Source organism: Orycteropus afer, unplaced genomic scaffold (assembly GCF_000298275.1).
Source record: "Orycteropus afer afer isolate SDZICR_OR568_19922 unplaced genomic scaffold, OryAfe1.0 scaffold00073, whole genome shotgun sequence".
Taxonomy (NCBI): domain Eukaryota; kingdom Metazoa; phylum Chordata; class Mammalia; order Tubulidentata; family Orycteropodidae; genus Orycteropus; species Orycteropus afer.
The window spans coordinates 2414669-2440323 of NW_006921660.1; the positions used below are offsets into that span (position 1 = coordinate 2414669).

A 25655-nucleotide genomic window follows, 5' to 3' on the forward strand; every position below is an offset into this window, starting at 1 on the left:
TTAAAATATTTTACTATAATATTTAAATAGTAGTCTTATAAAAATTAAATTGAGTAAACCAAATTCTGACAATTTTTATAGTAACTTCTTTACATTTTCTTTTTTATATTTGCTATAAGAAATAGCACAAATATATTATAAATTATGCTTGATATTTATTCCATGTCCATAAGCACTCTTTGCATAAATGAAAAGTGTTACACACAGTTCAAGAGAAGATTATTTTCTTTCTGTACTGACTTTTGTATTAAGCCATGGTGTTTGGAGCAGATGTGTGTATTTAGGTATGTATGTGTGTAAATATACACATATATGTATATGTATAGGAGCTCTGGTAGCATAGTGCCTAAGGCATTTGACTGCTAACCAGATGGCTGGCGGTTCAAACCCACCAGCCACTCCTCAGAAGGAAGGTTGGGCAATCCTGCTTCCGTAGTGATACCGCCTCGGAAACCCAAGTAGGGGTCGCTATGAGTCGGGGCTGACTCGACAGCATATAACAACAACAACATGTATATGTATACACATACATATACATACACACACACACACACACACACATAACATGCATACACATATATACATCACATATATGTATTTTTGCTTTACCAAACACAAATCAATTTTCTCATGGTTTAAGAGGCTAGAAGTCCTAATTCAGGGTGCTGGCTCTCAGGGAAGGCTTTCTCGCTATCAGCTCTGGGGGATGCTCCTTGTCTCTTCAGCTCATGTTTCCTAGTTCGTTGGAGATTGCCATGTGTCTCAGCATCTGTTTTACTCCATCTCTGCTCCCGCTCTCTTGTTTAATCTTTTTTTTTTTTTTAATATTTTATTGTGGTTTGGGTGAAAGTTTGTGGAGCAATTAGTTTCCCATTTAACAATCTATACACATTGTTTCAGGACACTAGTATAAACCCCTCAATTTAACAGCATTTTTCTCATTTCCTCCCTGGGTTCCCCATTTCTATTTGCTCATCTTCCCTGCCCTCTGAACTTTGATTCTGGACAAATGTCCCCTTTTGGTCTCATATGGTTGACTGTTCTAAGGAGTATATTTCTCATGGGCATTACTGTTCACTTTATAGGCCCATCTATGCTAAGGCACTTGACTGCTAACCAGAAGGCTGGCGGTTCAAATCCACCAGCAACTCCTCAGAAGGAAGGTTGAGCAATCTACTTCCGCAGTGATACTGCCTTGGCAACCCAAGAAGAGGTCGCTATGAGTCAGGTCCAACTCGACGGCACATAACAACAACAAAATTGTTTCACTAGGAGCTCTGGTGGCATAGTGCCTAAGGGATTTGACTAACCAGAATGCTGGAGGTTCAAATCCACCAGCCACTCCTCAGAAAGAAGGTTGGGCAATCTACTACTGTAGTGATACTGCCTTGGAAACCCAAGGAGGGATCACTATGAGTCAGATCCAACTCGATGGCAGTGCATCTGGTTTGGTTTATTGTTTCACTGCAAGGTGATCTCTGGGAATAGGTTTAGTTTCATGTTTGAAGTGTGTCAAAGGGCCATAGTCAGAGGGGTTCCACCACTATCAGATGAGTAAGTCTGGCCTTTAGTATGATTTTGAATTTTGTTCTACATTTTTCTCCCACTCTGTACATGATCTCCTACTGTGATCCCAATCAGAGGGTCAGTGTGGTAGCAGGGTACCATCTAATTCTTCTGGTCTCAGGCTAGTGGAGGCTGAGGTTCATGTGGCCCATTAGTCCTTTGGACTAACTTTTCCTTAAATCTTTGATTTTCTATATGGAGTGGGGTTATATTTTTGGTACCAGAATTTTTTTTCTTTATTTTAATTATGATTTGGGTGAAAGTTTACAGAGGAAATTCACTTTCCACACAGCAGTTCACACACATGTTGTCTCATGACATTGACTACAATTTATCCCAAGTTAACAGCTCCCCTCCCACTTCCTACCTCTTACCTGTGCCCATCCCTCCATGCACTCCTGCCCCCTGAGTTGTCTCCCTGTGCATAAAAAGCCCTTCTTTCTCCCATGATCGTTCTCCCCAAGGAGTGTATCTACCTCAGGTACATGTTCAAGTCATCTGCCTATCTTTTGTTTGACTGGAAGCCACAGGTGTGGGTTCAATTCCAGACCTGAAGGGCAGCTAGAGACCATAGTCTCAGTGGTTCTACCAGGCTCTATCAGACCAGCAAACCTGGTCCCCCCCCCTTTTTTTCCCAAGTGATTTTGAGTTTTGCTCCACATTGTTCTCCCTCTCTATCTAGGATCTCCTCCATAGATATCCCCTCCGAGTGGTTGACAGTAGTAGCCATGCACCATCTAGTTCTTCTGGTCTCATGGTCATATAGGCTGAGGATCTCATGGTGTACCAGTCACAAGGACTAATTGTTTCCATGAATCTTTAGTTTTCTTCATTCTTCTTTGCTCTGGATGAGGAGAGACCCACTGTTGCGTCTAGATGGCTGCTTGCAAGCTTTTAAGATCCTAGTCGCTACTTGCCAAAGTAGGAGGTGAAAGAATGTTTTGTGTAGTATGTTATGCCAATTGACTCAATATGTTTTTGGAAAAATTTTTTTGAACAGTTCTATTGAAATTCACCTATCTTCAGACAAAAATAAAAAAACTACAGACTTCAGGTAAAAATAAGCTAATGGAACTATATGAATGAAAATGAATTTATAAATATCATATTCTTATTTTAAAGGAACTGTGGGGAAACTGATATCTAAATGTGATCATCCAAGAGGAAGGCAAAAAGAAATGTCAGGTTTAAGATACTATGTAACTAATACTATGTCTCAAACACATTCTTAAGAGTTTTCCACACAGGAAACCCCAGGAAATGAAAGAAGTCAAAAGTTGTTTTCTCCAGTGGGTTAAAATAGAGCATATCCCTCCAGTCTCTTCCAAATTCTTATAGCAGTGATCACAGAAACAAAATGATGAGTTTGTACTGTGGCAAATGTTAAAACTTTCTCCTATCTCAATTATTAATTTATTACCAATCATAAATCAGTTCTTCAAAGAAAAAACTGCTTAATTCACAAGTAAAATGGAATATCAGGCAAAAAACTCAAAATAATTCTAATTTCTAAAAACATAAAAGATGAAAATTGATTATATTTAAGAACTTAGGAAAAATTAATACTACCAATCAATCCTATTTTCTTTCAAGATAAATTAGTTTCCTAAATGTAAGATAATACGGTAGGCAGTAACTTACTTCATGGTTACAGAGGGTTTTGGCAAGCTGTTTCCGTTCCTGGGCATAGTATGCTGCCTGCTGATAATAGAAACCAGGATTCTGAGTTTGAATGGCTGTCAATCCTAATTTAATAGCTTCATCAAATAAATCTCCAAAGGCCTGGAATCTTAAAAAATAAAAAAGAAAAAGATTACTTCTAATTTTTCAACCTGGGAGTCATAACCTCAGCTGCCTGCAAACATAATGCTATTGATTAACAGTTAATATTTGTTGCAGTTGCAGACTAACTTTGGGTTACAGATAAATTCTGTACTTAAGTCAACTCTTCTGTGTTAAAAAGTCTTTAAAAATACACCATCAAACTATATCTCAGTATAGTTCCAAATATAGCCATGTTTCTGGAAACAGTTTCATTGTAACAGTATTTAAACATCAGTCTCAAATAAGCTCCTTGGCAAGAAGAATTTTGTTTTATATACTGCTCTATTTAGTTCTGGTGGTGTAGTGGTTAAGGCATTTACTGCTAACCAAAACATTGGTGGTTTGAATTCACCAGCCACTCTCTGCGCAAGAAGAGGCAATCTGCTTCCATAAAGATTTACAGCCTTGGAAACCCAATGGGGTCACTATCAGTGAGAACTGACTTGATGGCAGTGAGTTTGTTTTCTTTTTTTGGTTTATTCTTAGGACTTAGAGACAAGGTGGAAATTCAGTAAGTATACATTAAGTGAAAGAGATGGTACCATGAACGAACAGATTTCCAAAAAGGAAATGCATGAATCAGTGTTGACTATTATTGGAAACATACTTACACTAGACCATTAAATACCTAATTACTGACAAAAAACTTAGTTCAATTTAGAATAAAAGTCCATGCTAACTTCACTCAATCAAATCCCATGTGCTATTTTTTTAGACAGTCTAGAAGTACAACTTAAAACATACTGTTTAGACATCCATGCAGCATGCTCAAAAGACAACTCCGCACTTCCAATTTTTTTCTTACACAAGTCAATGTGTTTTCGGAACTGAGCAATTGCATCCAGTGGGGTGTTATGCTGAAAACACAGCCTACAGATCTGGAAAACATAAAATCAACCCAAAATGAAAAAGAAAAAATTAAATTAAATAATACTGAAGGGCATATTCACTAAAAATGTGCAAAATGCAAAATTTAGAAATAACTTTAAAAAAAAAGGGGGTGGGGGGAGCTATGGAATTTCCTTCTCTGAAGGTCTTTACAATAGAACTGATTCTCTCTTTAGAATGGTTACACTAAAGCCAGCTTGTGGTGCTTTCGATAAACGAAATAAAACTACTTACTATTTGTACTGAATTTATTCCACATCTTAAAAAAGCTTTTTTAAAAATACAGGATACAAATAAAAAGTATTATACACAACAATGCAGAACATAAAGTCCGCTCTATGTTAAAGTCAACTCTTCTGTGTTAAAATGTCTTTATAAATATACCATCAAACCAGATCTCAACATAGTTCCAAATAAATGTCTAATTACATTCTCCATCTGAGAAAGGACAAATTAAATCTCAGTTTACTAACTACCAGAAAGTTAAAGATTCTTTGTAGTACAAATAAAGCACAAGAACCTCTGTATTGACATATCAAACAAAGATTACAGAAATTTTCAAACACTTTTTGGCTAGGATATTATTTCAACAGTAATGATCTATATGCATTTGGGGTTAAAGGAAAAACAGAAGGCGCAAAGCCTAATTTATTTCCATATGCTTATTACAATTTTTATTCATTTTATTTTTTAGGTATAAAGGGGTATACCATGAAAAGTAAGTCTCAACCATCCCTGTCCTTCACCCATCCAATTTTCCTTCTCTTAGGTAACCAGTTTCTGGCATGTATTTTCTAACATATATTCTACACAAAGACAAGTGTACAGGTGTGTTTATATATAAATTATTTTTTATATAAATATTTCAGTAAATATGCTTTGTGCCTTGTTTTTTTCACCTATATACTTATAAAACCTAATTTTATTCACCTGAAATATCTTGGATATCATTCATATCAATATATAAAGTGGCTTAGTTCTTAACAGCTATGTAGTACTGCACTGTTTGAAGTTATAATCTATAACTTATTATACTGCTGGGATGTTTCCAATGGTTTGCTATTAAAAGATGCAATAAATATCCTTATATATGTGATTTGCAAGTGTTACCATTTATGTCAGATAAATTTCCTGAAATGCAATTGATAGGTCAAAGGCAAACATGCACTTTAAATTTGTACAGTCATTGCAAAATTATTCATTCCTTACACCAGCAACAAATTAATGGGTCTATTTGCCCAAACATATCCAGCCCAGTGTCAGACGTCTTTAAGAGATGAGTGTAGAAAAATTAAAAGCAAACCATATCACCCTCACTTGCCTTCAGGAGGTACCTATGTCTACCACAGATTGATGACGAGGATGATGATGATGATGATGATGATGATGATGATGTGTGCCCTTGAGTACATTCTGACTCAAAGCCACCCAGTGTGACCAAGTAGAACTGTCTCATAGGGTTTTCTTGGCTATAATTGTTACAGAAGCAGATCTTAAACACTCAAACAACAGGTACAAAAGTTTCCCCTAGGGTGAGCAGATATGCCTTCTTTTCTATGGCTGCTCTGTTAAAGCAAAGAAGGCTTATATAGCTCTACTGTGCTATATATTTTCACAAATTCATTTTCTTCTCACTCCCACCTGATTCTACTTACCAAACAAACAAATAAAAGATCTGCTCAAAGGAGTTTTCTAAAAGTAAAACTGCTCTAAGTAAGAACCCTGGGACCAATAAACTAAAAAACCAAGCAATATAACTAAGGCTGCTAAGAACCAAGGCCCCTCTTCAGATAAAGAAGATAAAAGAGAAAAACGTAACTGACCAAATACCAATTTTTCAGAGAAAGTTACTAATTTAAAATTTTAAAAAGATAATTTAATATTAAACACAAATTCCCTTGACTTAGAAGTAGAACCATTACCTTGTAGTTTATAAATCCTGCCATAGTCTTAATTTCCAGAATATTAGTTTCATGGGCTCTCAATTCATGTATAAGATTATAGGCAGTCCTATAATTCCTGATATAAGCATAGAGAAGGTGGTTAATGGTATTAATTCATTTGAAGAAAAGACTCTTAAGAACAAAATTATTACAAATATAGAGACAATACTACTCAAAATTTCTTAGCACTAAACAGCTCCACAATACATAGCAATCCCTGATTTCCTTAAGATGTATTGATTAATAAGATATAAGTACAGAACTAAGTACAGGACCACCACAAGTGTACTCCTCTCTTTACCATTAACATGTGTCAATAAATGAGAAAAAAAGTTGAAAAACAACAATATTTGTTGACTGAATTCATTGAATACAATGAAAAATTCATTGAATTGGAATGAAAAATTACAATGAAAAATTCACATTAGGTACCACTGCTTGCTTTCCGAGTAACTCTTCTCTAGAAAATGTATTAGAAAACAAAGAAATTGATATCAAGACAGGGTACAGGTCAACAACTTTCTAATCCCAAGTATCTCTACAAGTGAAGTGGTTATCAATAATCTCAGGTGCAGGCTGAAGAGGAAGGAGAAATGGTCTTAGAGTGACTAGTGCTAAAGGAGAGAGGAGCTCAGGAACTAGGGCAGCACTAATGGCTGTGACAGGGGCAGCAGTGACTGCATCACCAGCTGCCTTGCTGAGCACCCTTAAGATAGAAGTAATAAGAAAATTTCAAAACAGACTTCTCCACAAAAAAAATGTTTGCTCTTGACTTCCCCAATTAAAGTTTTCCCTTTTCAAAATTATTTTTGAATTAGAACTGGCATTAAAGGTTTCTAACAATTAAAATAAAAAAACCAAACCAGACGTTGAGTTGATTTCAACTTATAGTGACTCTGTAGGACAGAGCAGAACTGCTCCCTTAGGGTTTCCACAGACTGCCACATCTTTCTTCCAGAGTGGCTGGTGCGTTCAAGATGCCGACTATTGGTTAGCAGTTGAGTGTTTAATCACTTATACCACCACAGCTCCTTTCTATTACCAGCCATACAAAATGAACTACTTTAAAACTAGGTCAAATTATATGATGGTGTTGAGTCTCAGACACTACAATTTGGTCTTCAGTACCTCAACAAGAAAATAAGAGGTTTCTACATTATTCCTCTGAATAACAGAATTATTTTATTTACTTCTGTATTTTTCTTCCTGATAAACTTAGCCCTGTCATCAATTTTGAGATAGAGCTCTATTTTATCCTTTTATTACATCACTACTGCCAATATTCAAAACTTGAGTTAAAGCTAGAAAGGGATTATATTTTATTAAATTGTATCTGACACACAAAGGGATAAAATGCTTAACCACCACCAAAACATCTGTAATTAATCTTCCAGGTTCTGAGCAGAATCTCTGAATGGAAAATGATGCTACTAACAGTCATTATAAACTTAAAAAAAAATATGTATTAAAGTAAAATAAGATTATAGTTGAATGGACACACTTTAAACTTCTAAAAATATATACTCTGATTTAGATAATCTGTAATATATTCACCTTTGGAAATCATCTTTTAACAAAAGAATTATACCAAACATAGAAATAAGGAAGTCAAGAGGACAGGAAAAAATTTAATACTGTTTTTCTTTAAATCATGAAATTTTGATTAAATTAGCCAAACTAGAAAGCTTTATAGGCACTATGAAATTTGCTTTAGATTATAAAAAGGAATTTAAGAAAACCTCAAAAATATTATAATCACCTCTGGACAAACTAAAAAAAATCTTAAGTGTCTAAACCTAATCAACATAAACATTTAAAAATTAAAGTTTTGTTGAGATTCAGAAGGTGCCATTAACGTTGTTACTGTTAACATAAAAAGAAGAAAATTTTAGTTTGACAACTGTTAGAAACTTACTTCAAAGCATTTTGTGTATCTTGTTTTAACTCACTGAAGAAAGCTATTTTGAACTGATGTCTAACAAATAAAAGCTGAAAAAGAGACAAAAAATTATTATACATATTCCCTTAAAATATGAAAATTAAAATAATGTTTATTAAGAGGCAATGTAACAGTATCTAAGAAAACGTTCCAAATGAAAGTAAAAGAATTATTCCAGCCACCAAAGATACAGTTAAGGCTATATAAAAAAAAAACTATCTTTAAGAACTTTAAAGGCAAAAGTGAAGAGATAACTTTTAACAAAAGTTTAAAAACTGATCTCTGTACTTTTAACTCTCGTTAAATTAGTTTTTGAAACCTTAAAAAAAAAAACTTTAAAAGTACTGAAGCCATTAACATCAAAGTCTTAAAGACATTTAATAATCTCCTCAAATATAATCAATGATGAATAACCTGCTCTAGAATGCATATATTATTTCATTTTTAAGGGAAAAAAAATGGACCTGGTGTGTTGTTTTATTCAAAAATTCCTTATGGGATTTCACTCTTCTGATCTCAGTGTAGTAGTAAGTCTGTGCATGTTCATAAAAGGCATTTTCTAATCTGTAAAAAAAAAAAAAAAAAAAATGCTCTGTAGACTGCTACTCAAACCATAATAAAAAAAAAATTTTTAAAGCCCCCATTTGAATACTAAAGTTATTTTAAACCAAATTTTCTAAGAATTTCATTTATGAAGCCTCAAAGTAAAATCCTGAAAGAGAAATATCTAAGTATTTTACCTCATGATTAAGACAAAAAGTGAAGCAAAATATGAACTAGGTAAAATGTCTAAAAATAAGAACCCCCCCCAAAAAAAGCCACTTAAACTTGCTTACAATCTAAGTTATAAGTGATAAAAATAACCTTTTCTCTTTTGTAAAAATTAGGTGTCTTTAAGATTACTTCTATCACTACAATTTTATAATTTTACAAAAAAAAATCTCAAAAAAGAGATATCCAATATTCAATTACATTTCACTGTTATTATATTTTAATATTTAGGGGTTAAAGGATAAGAAAACTAATGGGAAAAGGACCAAAAATGAGAACTTGTAGATGAGATAAAAATAACAATTACATGATTTAATTCCTGCTTTGTTCGTAACTTTGAATTTATGCAAGAACTAAGAAAATCTGGCCAGAGATGGATAAACCACTCAAAGCTTCTTTTGTGAAAAGAAGAACAAAGCAGGAGTCTTTGCTTAGGGAATGACAGAAAGCTGAACACACTGTCAGATAAAGTCTAAACTTCAAAGTTTTTCTTTCCTCAGAATAAAGCGGACTTTCAAAGGGTTTAAACGTATCTAAAGAAAACATGTAAAGAAAAAAAAAACAGAATAAGTAAACTTTTACAAAATTAGATATATTTTAAATTGGATCTTCTAGGTTAAGATTTTCTATTTCCAAATCAGTGTAGTTGCTGTTAGGTGCTGTTGAGTCAGTTCCAACTCAGTAGGCTTTATGTACCACAGAAAGAAACACTGCCTGGCCCTGCACCATGCTCACAATTGTTCCTATGTACGAAACACTGTTGCAGCCACTGTGTCAATCCAGCTCATTGAAGGTCTTCTTTTTCACTGACTCTCTACCTTATCAAGCATGATGTCCTTCTCTAGGCACTGGTCCTTCCTGATAATCTGTCCAAAGAACAGGAGATGAACTCTCATCATCCTGACTTCTAAGGAGCATTCTGGCTGTACTTCTTCCAAGACAGATTTGTTTGTTCTTCTGGCAGTCCATGGTATATTCAACATTCCTTGCCAAGACCATAATTCAAAGGCATCAATTCTTCTTCAGTCTTCCTTATTCAGTGTCCAGCTTTCACATGCATGTAAGACAATTGAAAATACCATGGCTTGGGTCAGGGGCACCTTAGTCCTCAAAGTGACATCTGTGCTCTTCGATACTTTGAAGAAGTCTTTTGCAACAGATTTGTCAAATGTAGTGGGGTCCCGCCCCCCTCACCGTTTTACTCTCAACAGTTCACGCACATTTGGTTTCACAGCCCTGACTACAATCCCCAACTATAAAAAGCTCTCCTCCCATCTCCTCCCTGTGACCACCCCTTCCCTATGCCCTTCTTATCTATGCATTTCTGTCTGTCCAGCTTTCCCTTTATGTGAATGCTGCCCCTCTGATGTCTCACAGTTGACTGCTCTAAGGGGTGCATCTCCCTGGGGTAGGTGTTTTGCTTGTAGGTCTTTCTACTATTTGGCTGAGAGCTAATCCACGAAAGTGAGTCCAGTTTCAGGCTGCCATAGTCTCAGAGGTTCTACCAGTCTCTATCTGACCAGTAATTCTGGTCATTTTTGTGTTTTTGAATTTTGTTCCACATGTTTCCTCCCACTCTATCCAGGCTCTCCAATTTTGACCCCTTTCTGAGTGGTTGGCATTGGTAGCTGGGCCCCTAGCTCTTCTGGTCTCAGGGTCAGGAAGGCTGAGGTCCTTATGATCCATCATATCCTTGACTAATTTTCCCAAATGACTTTGATTTTCTTCACTCTTCTTTGCTTCAGATGAGGGGAGACCAATAGTTGCATCTTACATGGCCACTCGAAAGCTTTTAACACCCCAGTTGCTAGTCACCAAAGCCAGGCTATAGAACAAATTATGTACTACGTTGTGTCAATAGAGCATGATGTACCCCTAGACTATGGTCCCGAGCCTGCAGGCCCGGTGACTCTCTCCTTCAAGTTGCTAGTAGTAGAAAAGCTACTCTATCCTTGTCCTCTGTTAAGTCTGTAATGCACAGGGATATTTTTGTAGCACAAGTACATAAATGAGACTATCTTCAGCCAAATCTATCCTTTGTCTTGGGTAGATTCCTGTTTGTCTACTCACACCTGATCTTTTCACCTGTCTGTGCATTTACCCATAGCCTAGTGTTTGCTGCCACTGGTAGTGCAGTATTGTGCATGTAATAGTATTTGCCTCTGCTGTCTATCTTCTGTGCATGTTTCTGTGTCCTTCTTTTCCCTACTGTCATTGTGCTGGTCACACACTTATTGTTACATTGCCTTTCCCTTCACCCAAATCAACATGTGACTATTAGCTAGTCAGAAATTTTCCCTCTTGGGGGCCACACGCTGACAGGGGTAAGGGGAGGGATGGTACCGAAAGAGTCTGTGACCACCATGGTAACATTAGGAAAATGGAGGACACCGAATTGTGCACATAAGATATAGACAACAGATGCTAATACGAACAAGTATATCCACAATACTGGATTACCATTAACACCAAACACCAGGCTACAGATAAACACAAAAACATCTGAGAAGATCAGGCAGGAGGCAGTGAACAGAAGTATACACTATACCAAGGATAGATACAGCGCAGGCTAATCTTGCACAGATACCAGTGATACAAAATACCTGCAATCTTTACAGAAACAACAGAAGACAGACATAAAGTAAACCCTCATAGACAGCCAGACACTGTGGGAGAAAAGATCCAATGGATCTACCGAATCAGGACCATGGTACTGGGGAACCAGACTCAACTGGCACAACAAAATACATAAAAATCTTGTTCCTTATCCTACATTGGTAAGTAGTGCCTGGGGTCTTAAAAGCTTTCAAGCGGCCATCTAAGATACAGCTAATGGTCTCCTATGGTCGGAAGTGAAGAAGGGTGCAAAAAAACAAGGGCATTTGGAAGCAATCAGCCCTCGGACATAATGGCCCTCGAGAGCAGAAGTAGATGATGCCCAGCTACCAATGCCAACCACTCAGGAAAGGATCAAATCTGGAGATCCTGGATAGAGTGGGAGGAAAAACGTGGAACAAAATCCAAAAACTCAATAATGACCAGAATTACTGGTTGGATGGAATCTGGTAAGACCCCCAATACTATGGCCCTCGGATACATTCAGTGCCTGGAATAAAACTCACTCCCAGGGGCTGGCTCTCAGCCTAATAGTAAACAAGATGTACATGCAGATCACTCAACCCAGGGTGACACACCCCCATACTCTATGGAAATGCACCCCTTGGAGCAATCAGCCACGGGCCACGGGGCACCAGAGGGGCAACATTCGCGTGGAGGGAATGCAGGACACACAGGAGTGCATAACTATGAGGGGCACAGAGGGGTGGGTTACTGAGCAGGGAGGGGAGGAGACTGGGTTACGGTTGGGGATGGCAAATGGGGTGTGAAACTAAATGTACAAGTAATGTTTTATGTTAAACAAACTTTGCTCTGTAAACTTGCATCTAAAGCACAACTAAAAAAAAAAAAAAAATTTCCCTCCCCTGCCCTCCCACCCCTGGTAACCAACAAAGTGAATTTCCTTCCCTGTATAAACCTTTCCTTTTTACAATAATGGACTCATAAAGTATTTGTCCTTCTGTGACTGACATATTTCACTCAGCATACTGTCCTCCAAATTAATCCACGTTATAAGGTGACTCATGGATTCTTCATTATTCTTTGATGTTGCATAGTATTCCATTGTGTGAATGTACCATAGTTTGGTTATCCATTCACCTGTTGATGGGCACTTAGGTTGTTTCCATCTCTTTGCTATAGTGAATTGTGCTGCAATGAACATGGGTGTGCACATGTCTATTTGTGTCCTGGATCTCACCTCTTTAAGATATGTTCCTAATGGAATTGCTGGATCAAATGGTATTTCTACTTTCAATTTTTAAGGAAACACCATACAGTTTCCACAATGGCTATACCATTTTACAGTCCCACCAGCAATGTATGACAGTTCTAGTTTCTCCACATCCTCACCAGCATTTGTTCTTTTCTGTCTTGTTGAACTTTGCTATTATCATTGCTGAGGTGGATGTATCTCATTGTTGGTTGGATTTGCATCTCTCTAATGGCTAATGATGGTGAGCATTTCCTCATGTGTTTGCTGGCTGCCTGTATATCCTTTTTAGTGAAGTGTCTCTGTTCATGTCCTTTGCCCATTTTTGAAATAGGTTGTCTTTTTGGTGTTGAGATGTTGAAGTTTTCTATAAATTTTGGAGATAAGTCTTTTAAAAGATATGTCATAGCCAAATATTTTTTCCCATCTGTAAGTTTTCTTTTTTAGCATTTTGGAGTTTTTCATTGCATATAACAATTTAATTTTTAAAAGGTCCCAGTCATCTAGTTTTTCTTCCACTGCTCGTGCATTTTGGGTTATGCTTGATAGTCTATATATGCCATAAATGAGGGCCCTTAGATTTGTCCCTATTTTATCTTTGATGAACTTCATGGTTTTGGGTTTTACATTTAAGTCTGTGATCCATCTTGAGTTTGTTTTTGTGTATGGTCACCCTTCAGGCCTGACTTGAACTCACTTCCATGGTTTTACTGTCAGCCAAATGATAAGTAGGCCAATGAGCTGAACACCTGTACTTACTTAGAACAATCTACCGTAGGAGATCAGAAGAGCAGCACTCACATAGGGAGAAAGGTAGGGAAGCAAGAATGCACAGGCAAGAGGGATGCAGTGAAAAGGTAACCACAGGGGAAAGTGGGAAGAGAGCTGTGACACTGCAGGGAATGTAACCGGTATCACAAAATGTGTATGAACTGTTGAAAGTGAAATGAATCTGCTTTGTAAAATTTCACCCAAATCAAAATAAAATATTAAAATAAAGAAGAACCATCTAACATTAGCAATGATATGTGTCAGTCCACGTCCTCTTCTGAATCTGGCTTCAATTTCTGCCAGCCCCCTACTAATATACTGCTGCAACTGTTTTTGAATTATCTTCAGCAAATTTTACTTCCATGCTGTGTTAGTGATATTGTTCAATACTCTCTTCATTCTGGTGGATCATCTTTCTTTAGAAAGAGCAAAAATACAAATTTTTTCCAGTTGGTGGGCCAGGTAGCTACTATCTTCCAAATTTCTTGGCATAAACGAGTGAGTGCCTCCAGTGCTGCATCCTTTTGCTGAAACTCTCAACGGGTATTATTACCTCAGTTCCAGGAGTTTTGTTTTTCATTAGCTCTTTCAGTGAAGCTTAGGCTTACTTCTCCCTTCAGTACTATTGCTTCTCAGTCTTATTCTATCTCCTGAAATGGCTGTATACTGATCAATTCTTTTTGGTACAGTGACTCTGGTATTCCTTCCATCCTCTTTTGATGCTTCCAGCATTGTTCAATATTTTGCCCATTAAATAAATAAATAAATAAAAACCAACCAAACTCAATGCTATCGAGTCAATTCTGACTCATAGCGACCTCCACTGGGTTTCCAAGGCTGTAAATCTTTATGGAAGTAGATTGCTTCATCTTCCTCCTGTAGAGTTTGACTCCTAACCTTCTGGTTAGCAGCCAAATGCTTTGTCCATTACCCCACCAGAGCCCTTAAACCAAATCCACTGCCATTGGGTTGACTGCGACTCATAGTGACCCCCACTGGGTTTCTAAGGCTGTAGAAGCACACTTAACAGAAGTAGACTGCCTCGTCCTCCTCCCACAGAGCATAGAATCCTTTAAAATTACAAGCCAGGCTTGAATTTTTTTCCTTAGTTCTTTCATGTTAAGAAATAACAAGCATGTTTTCCCCTTTTGGTTTTCTAACTCTAGGTCTTTGCACATTTCATTATAATACTTTGCCTTCTCAAGTTGCCCTTTAAAAATCTTCTCTTTAGCTTTTTTACTTCATTTTTTTTTCCATCTGCTTTAGCTACTCTATGTTCAAGAGCAAGTTTCAGTCTCTTCTGACATCCATCTTGGTATTTTCTTTCTTTTCTGGTTTTTTAAATGATCTTTTGCTTTCTCCATGTATGAGGTCCTTGATGTCATCCCTCAACTCATCTGGTCTTTGGTCATTAGTGTTCAATGCATCAAATCTATTCTCTAAAGGTCTCTAAATTCAGGTGGGATATACTCAAGGCCATACTTCAGGTCTCACAGACTTGTTTTAATTTTCTTTAGCTTCAACTTGAACTTACAGAAGAATAATTGATGGTCTGTTCCGCAGTCTCCCCCAGGCCTTGTTCTGACTGATGACACCAAGCTGCTCCTTTGTCTTGTTCTATAGATGTAATTTATTTGATTCCTGTGTATTCTATGTGGCAAGGTCCACATGTCTAGTTGTTATTTACGTTGTTGAAAAAAAAGTATTTGCAATGAGTAAATTGTTGGTCTTTTAAAATTCCATCACGTGAACTCCAGCATCATCTCTAACTCCAAGGCCCTATTTTCCAGTTATTGATCTTTGTTTCCAACTTTTCCATTCCACAAACCAAACCAAACTCACTACCATCGAGTCAGATCTGACTCATAGTGACCCCTGCTTGGGTTTCTGAGGCAGATGTCGTCATCGTCGTTATGTGCCGTTGAGTCGGATCCAACTCATAGTGACCCCTCCTTGGGTTTCCGAGGCGGTATCACTACGGAAGTAGATTGCCCAACCTTCCTTCTGAGGCAGTATCACTATGGAAATAGATTGTCCAACCTTCCTTCTGAGGAGTGGCTGGTGGGCTTGAACCGCCAGGCTTCTGGTTAGCAGTCAAATGCCTTAGGTACTATACTACTACCAGAACACCCTTTTCCATTCCAGTCACTAATAATTATCAATGCATTCTGACTGCACGTTTTGATTATTTCAGAGTGCAGAAGCTAGTAAAAAATCTTCAATTCTTCAAATCTTCGACATTTGTGTAGATTTGAATAACAAATCTATTAACTTGTTTTGCTTGTAGGCATATTGATATTATCCTATCACTGACAACACTGTGCATTCAAGACAAACCTTGAAATGTTCTCTTTGAGAATGAGACACCATTCCTCTTCAATTTACCATTCCTGGAATAGCAGACCACATGATTGTGTAATTCAAAACTATAGCTTTTTAAAATGTTAAGTATGAAAATAATTAAAATTACTTTTTAACTTTTAACCATGATACTTAAAAAATTTATTAACATAGTCTGCCTTTTAAAGTTTTATAAATAGGCAACAATAAGGAACTGCCTATATTGTCTAAATCTTTTGGTATCCAGCAATATGTCTATAGGTTATTCTGTATGACGAAAAAAACAAAAGAAAAAAATTCTTCTCACCACAGAAATCACTGTTATCTATCTAGATTACCTCATTCAACATTTAATATAAGGTCAATTTCATTTTTCCAGTCAGGTATGTACTCATGATAATACCTGTTAACTCAGAGAATCCAGAGAGAAAAACCATGATACGAAAATCAAAACCACTGCCACAGAGTTGACTTAACTGACAGCCATCCTTAGAACAGGGTAGAACTGCCTCATATTGTTTCTAAAGCTGTAAATTTTTCTGGAAGCAGACTGCTTCATTTTCCTCCTGTGGAACAGCTGTTGGATTCAAACTGCTAGCCTTGTGGTTAGCAGCCAAATGTTTTAGCCACTGTGCCAACAGAGCTCCTTAGCAAACCTGGCAAATCCTATTATTTCCTCTAAACTTATTTATACAGAATCAAGTCCTTCCCTTAAAATACAACAGATGAAATAATTAGAGAGGTATCCCTGGATATAAGACAAACGTTTGAAGACTCTGGCTTTTTAATTCATATACTTCTATACTATTTGAAGGTTCCTTTTGGAGAAAAACACATATAATAATCTCAAAACTGTAAATAAATGACTGATTTAGTCAAGATGTGAAGAAGTTAGTGAAAATTCTTTCAGCAACTGTTCTGAAACTTTAAAGGTAACAACAAGTGATTTAAAAAGAATATTCTCTTGGGGAAGTGAACCTTGAATTTCTCCCATTTTGTTATTTACACTAACTGATTTTAAATGTCCATGCTTTTTCATGATGCTCTCACTACCTTCTGAATAACACTAATTTCTTCCCACTAACCCAAACCTTCACAACTTATTTACGATTTTTTCTCCTCCTGAAGGTCTTCCCAGGCCACATTTATCCATTTGTTCTCTGAAATCCTATGTTGTTGTTGTTGTTGTTATGTGCCATCAAGTCGGATACGACTCACAGCGACCCCTCTTTGGATTTCTGAGGTATCACTACGGAAGTAGATTGCCCAACATTCCTTCCGAGGAGTGGCTGGTAGGTTTGAACCTTGAGCCTTCTTGTTAGCAGTCAAGTGCCCTAGGCACTACACTACCAGAACTCCTATAAGACTTATAAACGGTATCACAGGATTTTACCTGCAGTAATCAGTGTTATTTAACATGGATGTTTTTCATCTCACCTTTGAAATTAGTTCCTCCATGAAGGCAGGAGGAACCTAATGTACTTGTTTTCAACAAGACAAGGCACACATATATACTCTCTCAAACACCTACAGAGGTGTATATATTTAAAATTTATTATTTGATTTAAATTTTGATTTAAATTAAAATTTATTCTGTCTCAGAATAAAATATATCTTATTTGATAATTTAGATTAAAAATGTGACTACAAGCACTTCTCTAGTTATTTAGTATGGTATTCACTCTTAGCAAGCTTCATTTCATACAAAGATGATCTAAAGTCCATTCTCTGCTACCCATGTGCCAGGACATCAATTAGACACACTCACTTTTACAGTTTACAGGCATGTATCTTAACCAACTAAACTTGGAAAATAAAGTCATGATTAACTCTGGAAACAGAGCTACCAGTGTTACGATGAAGAACATTCAAGCTTCCACACTATAAAAAACCTAGATCTGTTGCCATTGGGTCAATTCCAACTCATAGCGACCCTATGGATGGATTCTGGAAACTATGTAATAAGCAAAAATACTCATACAACTTTGGTAAGCAAAGGAACTACTGTTTACTTAAAAGGAAAATGATATTGAAGGCAGAGTCTGTCTGGGCCAAAGGCAGATAAAGGAAGTAGACCAGCAGAAGCAATAGTAGCAAATAAATCGTGCTACTTAAATGCTCTTTCGTTTCTCCTATCCCATTGCTGAGTCGATTCTGAATGATAGCGACCCCCATTGGGTTTCCGAGGCAGTGAAACTTTACGGAAGTAGATTGCCCAGTACTGCTTCCCTCTTTCCCCTATTAAAAAACTCAAAAACTCAAAGCCTTTGAGTAGGATCCGACTCATAGCAACTCCTCCTTAGGTTTCCGAGGTGGTATCACCACGGAAGTAGACTGCCCAACCTTCCTTCCGAGGAGGGGCTGGTGGGTTTGAACCGCCAGCCTTCTGGTTAGTAATCAAGTGCCTTAGGCACTATGCTACCAGAGCTCTATGCTAAAGGGGAGGAAGAGTAAAATACTACTTCAGTATTGCCTTACCTATCAATAATGCTTACAGCCATTCCAGTGCTTACTTCTTAGAGAAGCAAACAAAGAAGAAATCCATAATTTAACTGCAAGGACCTATATATTGGTATATATTTTTAATAAGTAAGTTCAGACCTCCTGAAACTCATTGTTTTAATTTTAAACTCGTCAAGAAAGCATTACCAAGTTTTTCTAGAGTGCTGCTCCTGCTGCTGATCATAACAATGACAGCAAACAAGTATTAGATCATACATTTCAACTGTTTTTTTTTTTGGCCGGGGGGGGGAATAAATCATGATGAAACATTTCTGGTCATTACAGAGTTCTCTCTATAGCAACACTTTTCTTTGAAAAGCTTTCTTATTCATTATTAAAATGTCATGTTTGTTTTGAAAGGCAAAGTTGAAGTTTTAAAACTGTTAGCATGCCACTGACAGCCTATTGTCAAAAAAAGAAAAGGTCTGAAAATTCAAAACATATCTTTTTTCTAAAATGCTTAACTCGTCATTAAGTTTGACAACTCTTTTAAGTATTTTGCCTTAAGATGATCAGGGCACCTCTCTAGAGAAAGGTTTTCACAATCACTCCCCAATACATTACTAATGATTTATATAATGATTTATAAACATCCTAACACTTCAAACTTAAAAAAAAAAAAAAAAATTAACCAAATCAATGACACCCTATAGCAAATATATTTTATTACATCAAATGTTTGGAAAGCACATAAATGAAGATGCCACTCCACTACTTCCCTCTCAGATCAGATACTGAATAGGAAGCTTCAGTAATACTCAATTTTAATCTCTAAATTAAGATAAAATTTAAATATTAAGAAAGGTTCCAGCAACACCTTCCTCATTTTCAATGGACTGTCATATGTACCCCGTGGGCTCATATCCTCATTTTATAGGAAGCAGGTCAGAACACTTGCATTTTATATCAGTCATATTGATACAGTATTCTTTATTTAAATGTTTCTTTATCCCCAGTAAGACCATAAGCAGTCAAGGAAAGAAATTGTGCCTTCTGTTTCTGTTGTATCCATGACAGTACTGAATGTGAAAGCTGAGGAGCGCAGGATCACTAACGGTTAAGGGAAAGTTTCTCAACCTTTGTATTACTGACATTTTGGAACAGGCAATTCTTTATTTTGTGGTGCTTGTCTTGCACGTTACAACAACTCTTTTAGTTGTGGCTATCATAAATGTTGCTAAGCATTAATGAATGTTCTCTGGAGGGCAAATCACTCATGGTTGAGAATCACTGGGTTAAGGTATGGCATAGAGGGTACTCACTGGCTTCATGAGAAAAAAAAAAAAAAAGCCTATGAACCAAGCCTTAAAAGTTGAGTAAGAAAAAGAACCCAGAAAAGAGGAGCTGGAAGGTAAAAGCTAGTATGAAAACATAGTGCTAAGAAATAACATTGTGAGTCAGGAAGCACTAGAGGCAGTCTGTTTCTGTAAAGATTTACAGCCTTGGAAACCGTATGTGGCAGTTCTGTTCTGCCCTATAGGGTCTCTGAGTCAGAATCAACTCTGTGACAGTGGGTTTGATGTCAGACTGAGATTGCTTTTTTTCTTCCAACTGAGGCTCATCTCAGTCTATTTCATAGAACACAGCTGGTCACTCACAATTTCTTCAAGTTTTTTACAGTTCATGCCAGCTGGGCCTAGGGTGGTCCAAGACTGGATTTGGTCCAAGCCTGGACTTTTGGCTGCACCAAAAGTACAACAGCAGTCAGAGCTGCCAAAACCAATCCTGCTCACGGTACCTGCACTCCTGGTCCCTGCAGCCACCTCTCCACACTCCCATATGCCCCCCTGCATCTGGATGTGCACTAAGCCCCCAATCAGTTGTTGCTGATGCCATAGCCCCTGCCCAGCCCAGCCACACATGCAGCAAGGCTACCCTCTTATGTCCAATGGCTGTAACTTTCAGGTTTCTTCTGGTGGGCTTCCATAGGTTTTAATGTAATAGGCTTTATGGAGATTTAACTATGGATTGTACAAGGACTGCCTGTATATAACAGGGTGTTTGCACCACATCAAACCACGTAACACCCTTGTGATAGTTGAAGCTGTGGGTCAACTTGGCTGGACCACAATTCTGTGTGGTTTAAGCAATTGTGATGTAGGTTGTTCCAATGATAGGATCAGATGTATATGTTTTGAGCAGCCAATCCGTTGAAAGGGAGTTTTCCTAGGGGTGTGGCCTGCTTCCAGTATATTTATGGACATCCTGGGAAAATAGACACTCTTCTGTGGATCAGGATCCTGTTGTGCTGCTTACAACTTTCTGTGAGTGAACAACTCACCATTCGGCCTGGAGATCTTGGATTCGTCATTCGTTGGAGTCAACAGCCAGTATATGGCCTGCCAACCATGAGCTCTCAGCCCCTGTAACTGTGAGGGTTGGGAAAAGCCTCCTGCTTGACATCTGATCCAAGAACTTTGGACTTGCCAGCTTCTATAAGTGTGTGAGCCATTTTCCTAAGATAAATTTCCCTTTCTCTTTCTATATAAGCTTTACTGGTTTTGTTTCTCTAGAGAACCCAGTCTAACACAACCCTATTTCATAAAACGCATCATGGACGCTAACCAATGCATACCTGTATTTGTTCCTTTATAAAAAAATTATTTCAGAAGGAAACTTAAACTGTTGATAGTTGTTACCACAAGGAATTGGAAAGTGTTGAAGAGCTGATTGAGGAGATGCACTTTTCACTTTATATCCTCTGAAACATTTGATTTTTTCCATGAACATTAAATAAATAGATCAAAATTACCAATGTCTCAATGCCTAATGAATAATCTAAACAAAAATTTTAAAAGATTTTTAATTACCTTATAATATAACCCACCAGGTGGTCAGTGTGGGGCAATACAAACAAAGACTTTCCTGACAGTTCACAAGCATTACATAAAGCTGCAGCCCTTTCTGAAGCAATGACATCTTCTCCTGTTGATAAGCCCCATAAAGATAAAGAAGAAAATAAAATATAATTAATGTATTTTTCTAAATGATAGTTTCTCAGTGCCAAACATTGTAATTAAAAGTAACAACCCATACCACTTTTCACCATGCCAGCGAAACTCCTAGGCAAGTCCTTACAAGAGATGGGTCAAGGAGAAACATTTTGTAGCTCTAAAACCATGTTCTATGGACTTTATTCTGTACATGAGCTCTTGGTAAGTCTGTGGGGTTCTTAAACGTTACACAGTACATGCCTGCTAGAAATACACTATGGAATTTTCGAAGCCAAGACAGATAGGCCAAGCAATGCCAACAAATACTCCACAGAACCATTTCAAAAACATAACTTACAAATGGGAGCAAAAGTTCATAAAAAGGATTTCCAAGTCTCAACAAAGATATAAAAAATATTTTGGGGTATGAAAGTCTAGGAAGGTAGAAGAAATCAGCCTTTGAGACTAAGACATTTTCCTAGAGAACATTACAAATTATTCCATTAATTATGAAAAAAAATATCATGTAAGGAATATCATTTAAATAGGTCTCAGATAAGTAAATAACATTCTTTTAGAAAAATCAAGTGAATAATTATTTTACCAATTGATGTAAGTCCCCATGCGGATGTAAGCAGAACTGGAGGAGAAAGCCTTAAGAAAATTTGTACTCTTCACCATTTTAAAATTTTTTACAAACAGCAGCTATTATCAGTCCTTTAAAAATCGATACACCATCAGCCCCATAACTGAATATATGTAAGACTTAAACTTTAAAAATTATATCTCTACGAAATAAGAGTTTCAGGTATAAGGCAATTAATTATTTAATTAACGTTTTGATACCTGGGGGCAATGGGGTTTTCTTCTGAATCAGAACAACTGCAACTTTTGTGTTTCTCCCTTGTAAACTCTGCCTGTAATGGAAAAATAGTAACAAAATAATTTTTTTTAACAATCAAAAAAAAAAGTTATTTAAGCAGTATTTTTCATCTTAGTCAAAAACTGGAAACAACTGAAATAAAATGTCCAGCAACACATGACTGGGTAAGCGACCTGTGGTACAGACATAAAACAGAATATTACTCAGCCATAAAAAGAAATGAAGTCCTGATGCATATAACAACATAGATGAACCTTCAAAACTTTATGCTGAGAGAAATAAGTTAATCACAGAATGATTTTATTTATATGAAAAAAGCAAATACACACAAAAAACCCACTGTCATTGAGTTAATTTTGACTCATAGCAACCCTATAGAACAGAGTAGAACTGCCCATGGGGTTTCCCAGGCTACAAATTTTTACAGAAGCAGACTGCCACATTTTTGTCTTGCAGTCACTGGAAGGTTTTAACACAAATCTTTCAGGTAGCAGCTGAGCACTTTAACCACTGCACCAAATATATACTTTAAGCAAATATATACCAACCAACCAAACTCGTTGCTGTTAAGTTGATTCTGACTCATATCAATCCTATTGGACAGAGTAGAACTGTCTGACAGGGTTTCAAAGGCTGTAAATCTTTACTAGAGCAGACTGCCACATCTTTCTCCCATGGAGTGGTTGGTGGGTTCAAAAAGGTTAGAAAGCTAAGCATTTTAATCAACCAGGGATCTTAAGCAAATACATAGAAGCCAAAAATTATTAGTGATTACGAGTTGAGGGGGAGATGAGGAAAGGGAATTCTTGCTTAGGAGCCAGTGAGTTTATGTTAATGATGGTGGAATAATTTGGAAAATTATGGTTGCACAGGGAGCTCTGGTAGCACAGTGCCTAAGGCACTTGATTGCTAACCAGAAGGCTGACGATTCAAACCTACCAGCTACTCCTCGGAAGGAAGGCTGGGCAATCTACTTTTTAGTGATACCGCCTCGGAAATCCAAGGAAGGGTCACTATGAGTTGGGTCTGACTTGATGGCACATAACAATAACAACAACATGGTTGCACAACTAGAAAAATGTAATCAATGGCTGAGAATTAAACATGTAGAAATTGGTAAATTGGTATACGATTTGATGTATATTATATATGTTCTCACCATGATTAAAAAAAACGTAGTCAAGTTTTTACAAGCAAAGGTATTTTATATGACTAAATAGTAAATTACTAAATCTACAAAAAATTTAAAAATGCAAAAAAAAAAGGTATTTGAAAATCCAAACTGATTTGTCTTCTAAATTTCTTCACATGTCCTAGCATTAAATATCCAAAAACTCACTGCCATCGAGCCGACTGTGACTCATAGTCACTTACACTGGGTTTCCAAGGCTGTAACTCTTTATGGAAGTAGACTCCCCCATCTTCTTTTTGTGGAGTAGCTAGTGGGTTTGAACTGCTGACCTTATGGTTAGCAGCCAAATGCCTTAAGCACTGTGCCACCAGAGCTCCTTAGCATTATATAGTGAATATTTATTCTATTTATCTATTAGGAATTGAACAATTTTCACTGGAAGTCAGCAATCTCCAAAGTGACCGTTGCAGTCTAAAAAACACTCATTTGCCCTCAGTAAATGTTAGTAAATAACAGATACATGCAATCTCACATGGTCAGCCTGATAAGTAGAAAAGATCATACCTGACTATTTCCACTCTGGTAGCACACTCAGACTGCTTTTCTTTCCACTGAGGCTCATCCCAGTCTAGTTCATAGAATACAACCACAAGGGCCGGCACCAGATTCAGGTGTTTATTCATCCAGCCAGTCTTTAAGATCCCTTTAGGAATGTACCATTCATAAGAAGTTCTCTGGAAATATTTGCAAAAGTTAAAAGGAGTTATTTGACAAAAATATCAGTGGGAACCACTTATTATTGGGTGTGAGGTGGCACTTTATGTGTAATTATCTTATTAAATACATATACAACCCATTTCTAAGATGAAACAATTTAAGAGTAGAGAGATTATATAAGAACTAGTAAGTGGTGGAGGTAGAATCTCAATTCTAGAGCCCATTTAAAGAATGATGAATGCCAAACAGTAACCTTCCCTTTTCCAGATAAATTATATTTATATTCCTCATGTTTTCAGTTTCTGTTTTAGTAAAAGCTGTTCAAAATTCAGTATGGTTTCATTTGTTTCAAAGACATACTGTCATGACAGTATATCATCTTGTTTGTGGGTGAAATAAAAAAATGAAAGATAAAACCTGGGTGCTGGCACCAAGTGCCATGTAGTAGGAGGAGGGGGCAGCAGTTCTGCATCCTGGCCTGAAGAACCCAGCCAAACTCTCAAAGTACTTTCAAATCACCTGTACTGACTCAGACCACTACAGCTCCTATTGATTCAATGTCTATTTCAGGTAAGGAAAGACAAGGACAATAAGGAAGCCTGACACAAAACAACTTGGGACATTCAGCAAAGAATAGGGCATAGGGAACTGAAAAGCACCCAAACTGGAGAAATAAAGCAGGAGTAAAGGAATTAGTTGTGCTAGGTCATTGGCTTTCCTTGATATAAAAATCACATTAAAAAATGTGTAAGGGCCAGGAGAGTTACATTTGCCCAATTTCAGATATAGAACAGTTTCCAGGGCTGGGTACGTCAAACTGGGTCTCCAAAGTGTCATTCTCAAATGTATAAACTGAAGAATCAGTTGAGGACCAAATGTAAAAAGGATGAAAATTTAGGCTTGTAGGGCAGAAAGTGTCATCAAACATTTCTCCACGGTTTTTAAAAAATGACTATTTTTACACATACAGTATATGGCATATGTGAAAACAACTAGTGTCCTTTATGTGCCTCTGTAACATTACCTTGATAAACTCTAGTGTTTTTCAGCACAGACAATAGGTACAAAACAGATAGATGTATGTATACATATACATGTATGAACACACATATGTACACAGAGAGAGCACAAGCGTGCATGCAATCATAATACCATTACCTTGGGTCTGCATTTGGGATATTCATGGTCACCTGGGAGCACTTTGAAAGAAATTGGTACCCGATCAGCTCTTCGATTGGCACAGAAAGCATCCCAAACAGCTCGATGAACAGCATTATAAACTACATCCAGGCCCGTAAGAGTAACAAAAGCCATAGGTCGACAACATAATTCCACAGGAAAATCCCACTGTGTGGGGCTCATGCTCAAGGCTTCACAAAAAATCTGAAATACAAATGTTAATACGTTCACAATTTTTAAAAACTTATTATCAATGTCTAATATATGAACTCCACCATTTAAAAGACATTACCAAAAAACCCCAAAAGGCTTTGAGTGTCTGGAAATTGTCAAGCAAATATAAAAGAATAATAAGGAAGACTTTAATTGGACCTGTTAAAATTTAATAACTGCTTGCAATAAATATTTTAAAAATCTGCCACATTAAAAAAACTAGTC

At 37.0% G+C, this 25655-nt stretch overlaps 1 protein-coding gene across 1 annotated transcript in view; it reads right to left on the reverse strand.

The window, feature by feature from the left end:
- TRAPPC11 (trafficking protein particle complex subunit 11) overlaps positions 1 to 25400 on the reverse strand; it is a 72497-nt gene extending 47097 nt beyond the window's left edge. The window contains exons 1-9 of the mRNA XM_007940877.2: positions 25197 to 25400; positions 23886 to 24055; positions 22153 to 22223; positions 21184 to 21298; positions 8625 to 8724; positions 8137 to 8210; positions 6201 to 6297; positions 4135 to 4268; positions 3208 to 3355 (exon numbers count right to left, since the gene is read on the reverse strand). Of these exons, the coding sequence (XP_007939068.1) occupies positions 3208 to 3355; positions 4135 to 4268; positions 6201 to 6297; positions 8137 to 8210; positions 8625 to 8724; positions 21184 to 21298; positions 22153 to 22223; positions 23886 to 24055; positions 25197 to 25400 (1113 nt within the window). The remainder of the gene's footprint in view (positions 1 to 3207; positions 3356 to 4134; positions 4269 to 6200; positions 6298 to 8136; positions 8211 to 8624; positions 8725 to 21183; positions 21299 to 22152; positions 22224 to 23885; positions 24056 to 25196) is intronic.
- Positions 25401 to 25655: the final 255 nt, after the last annotated feature.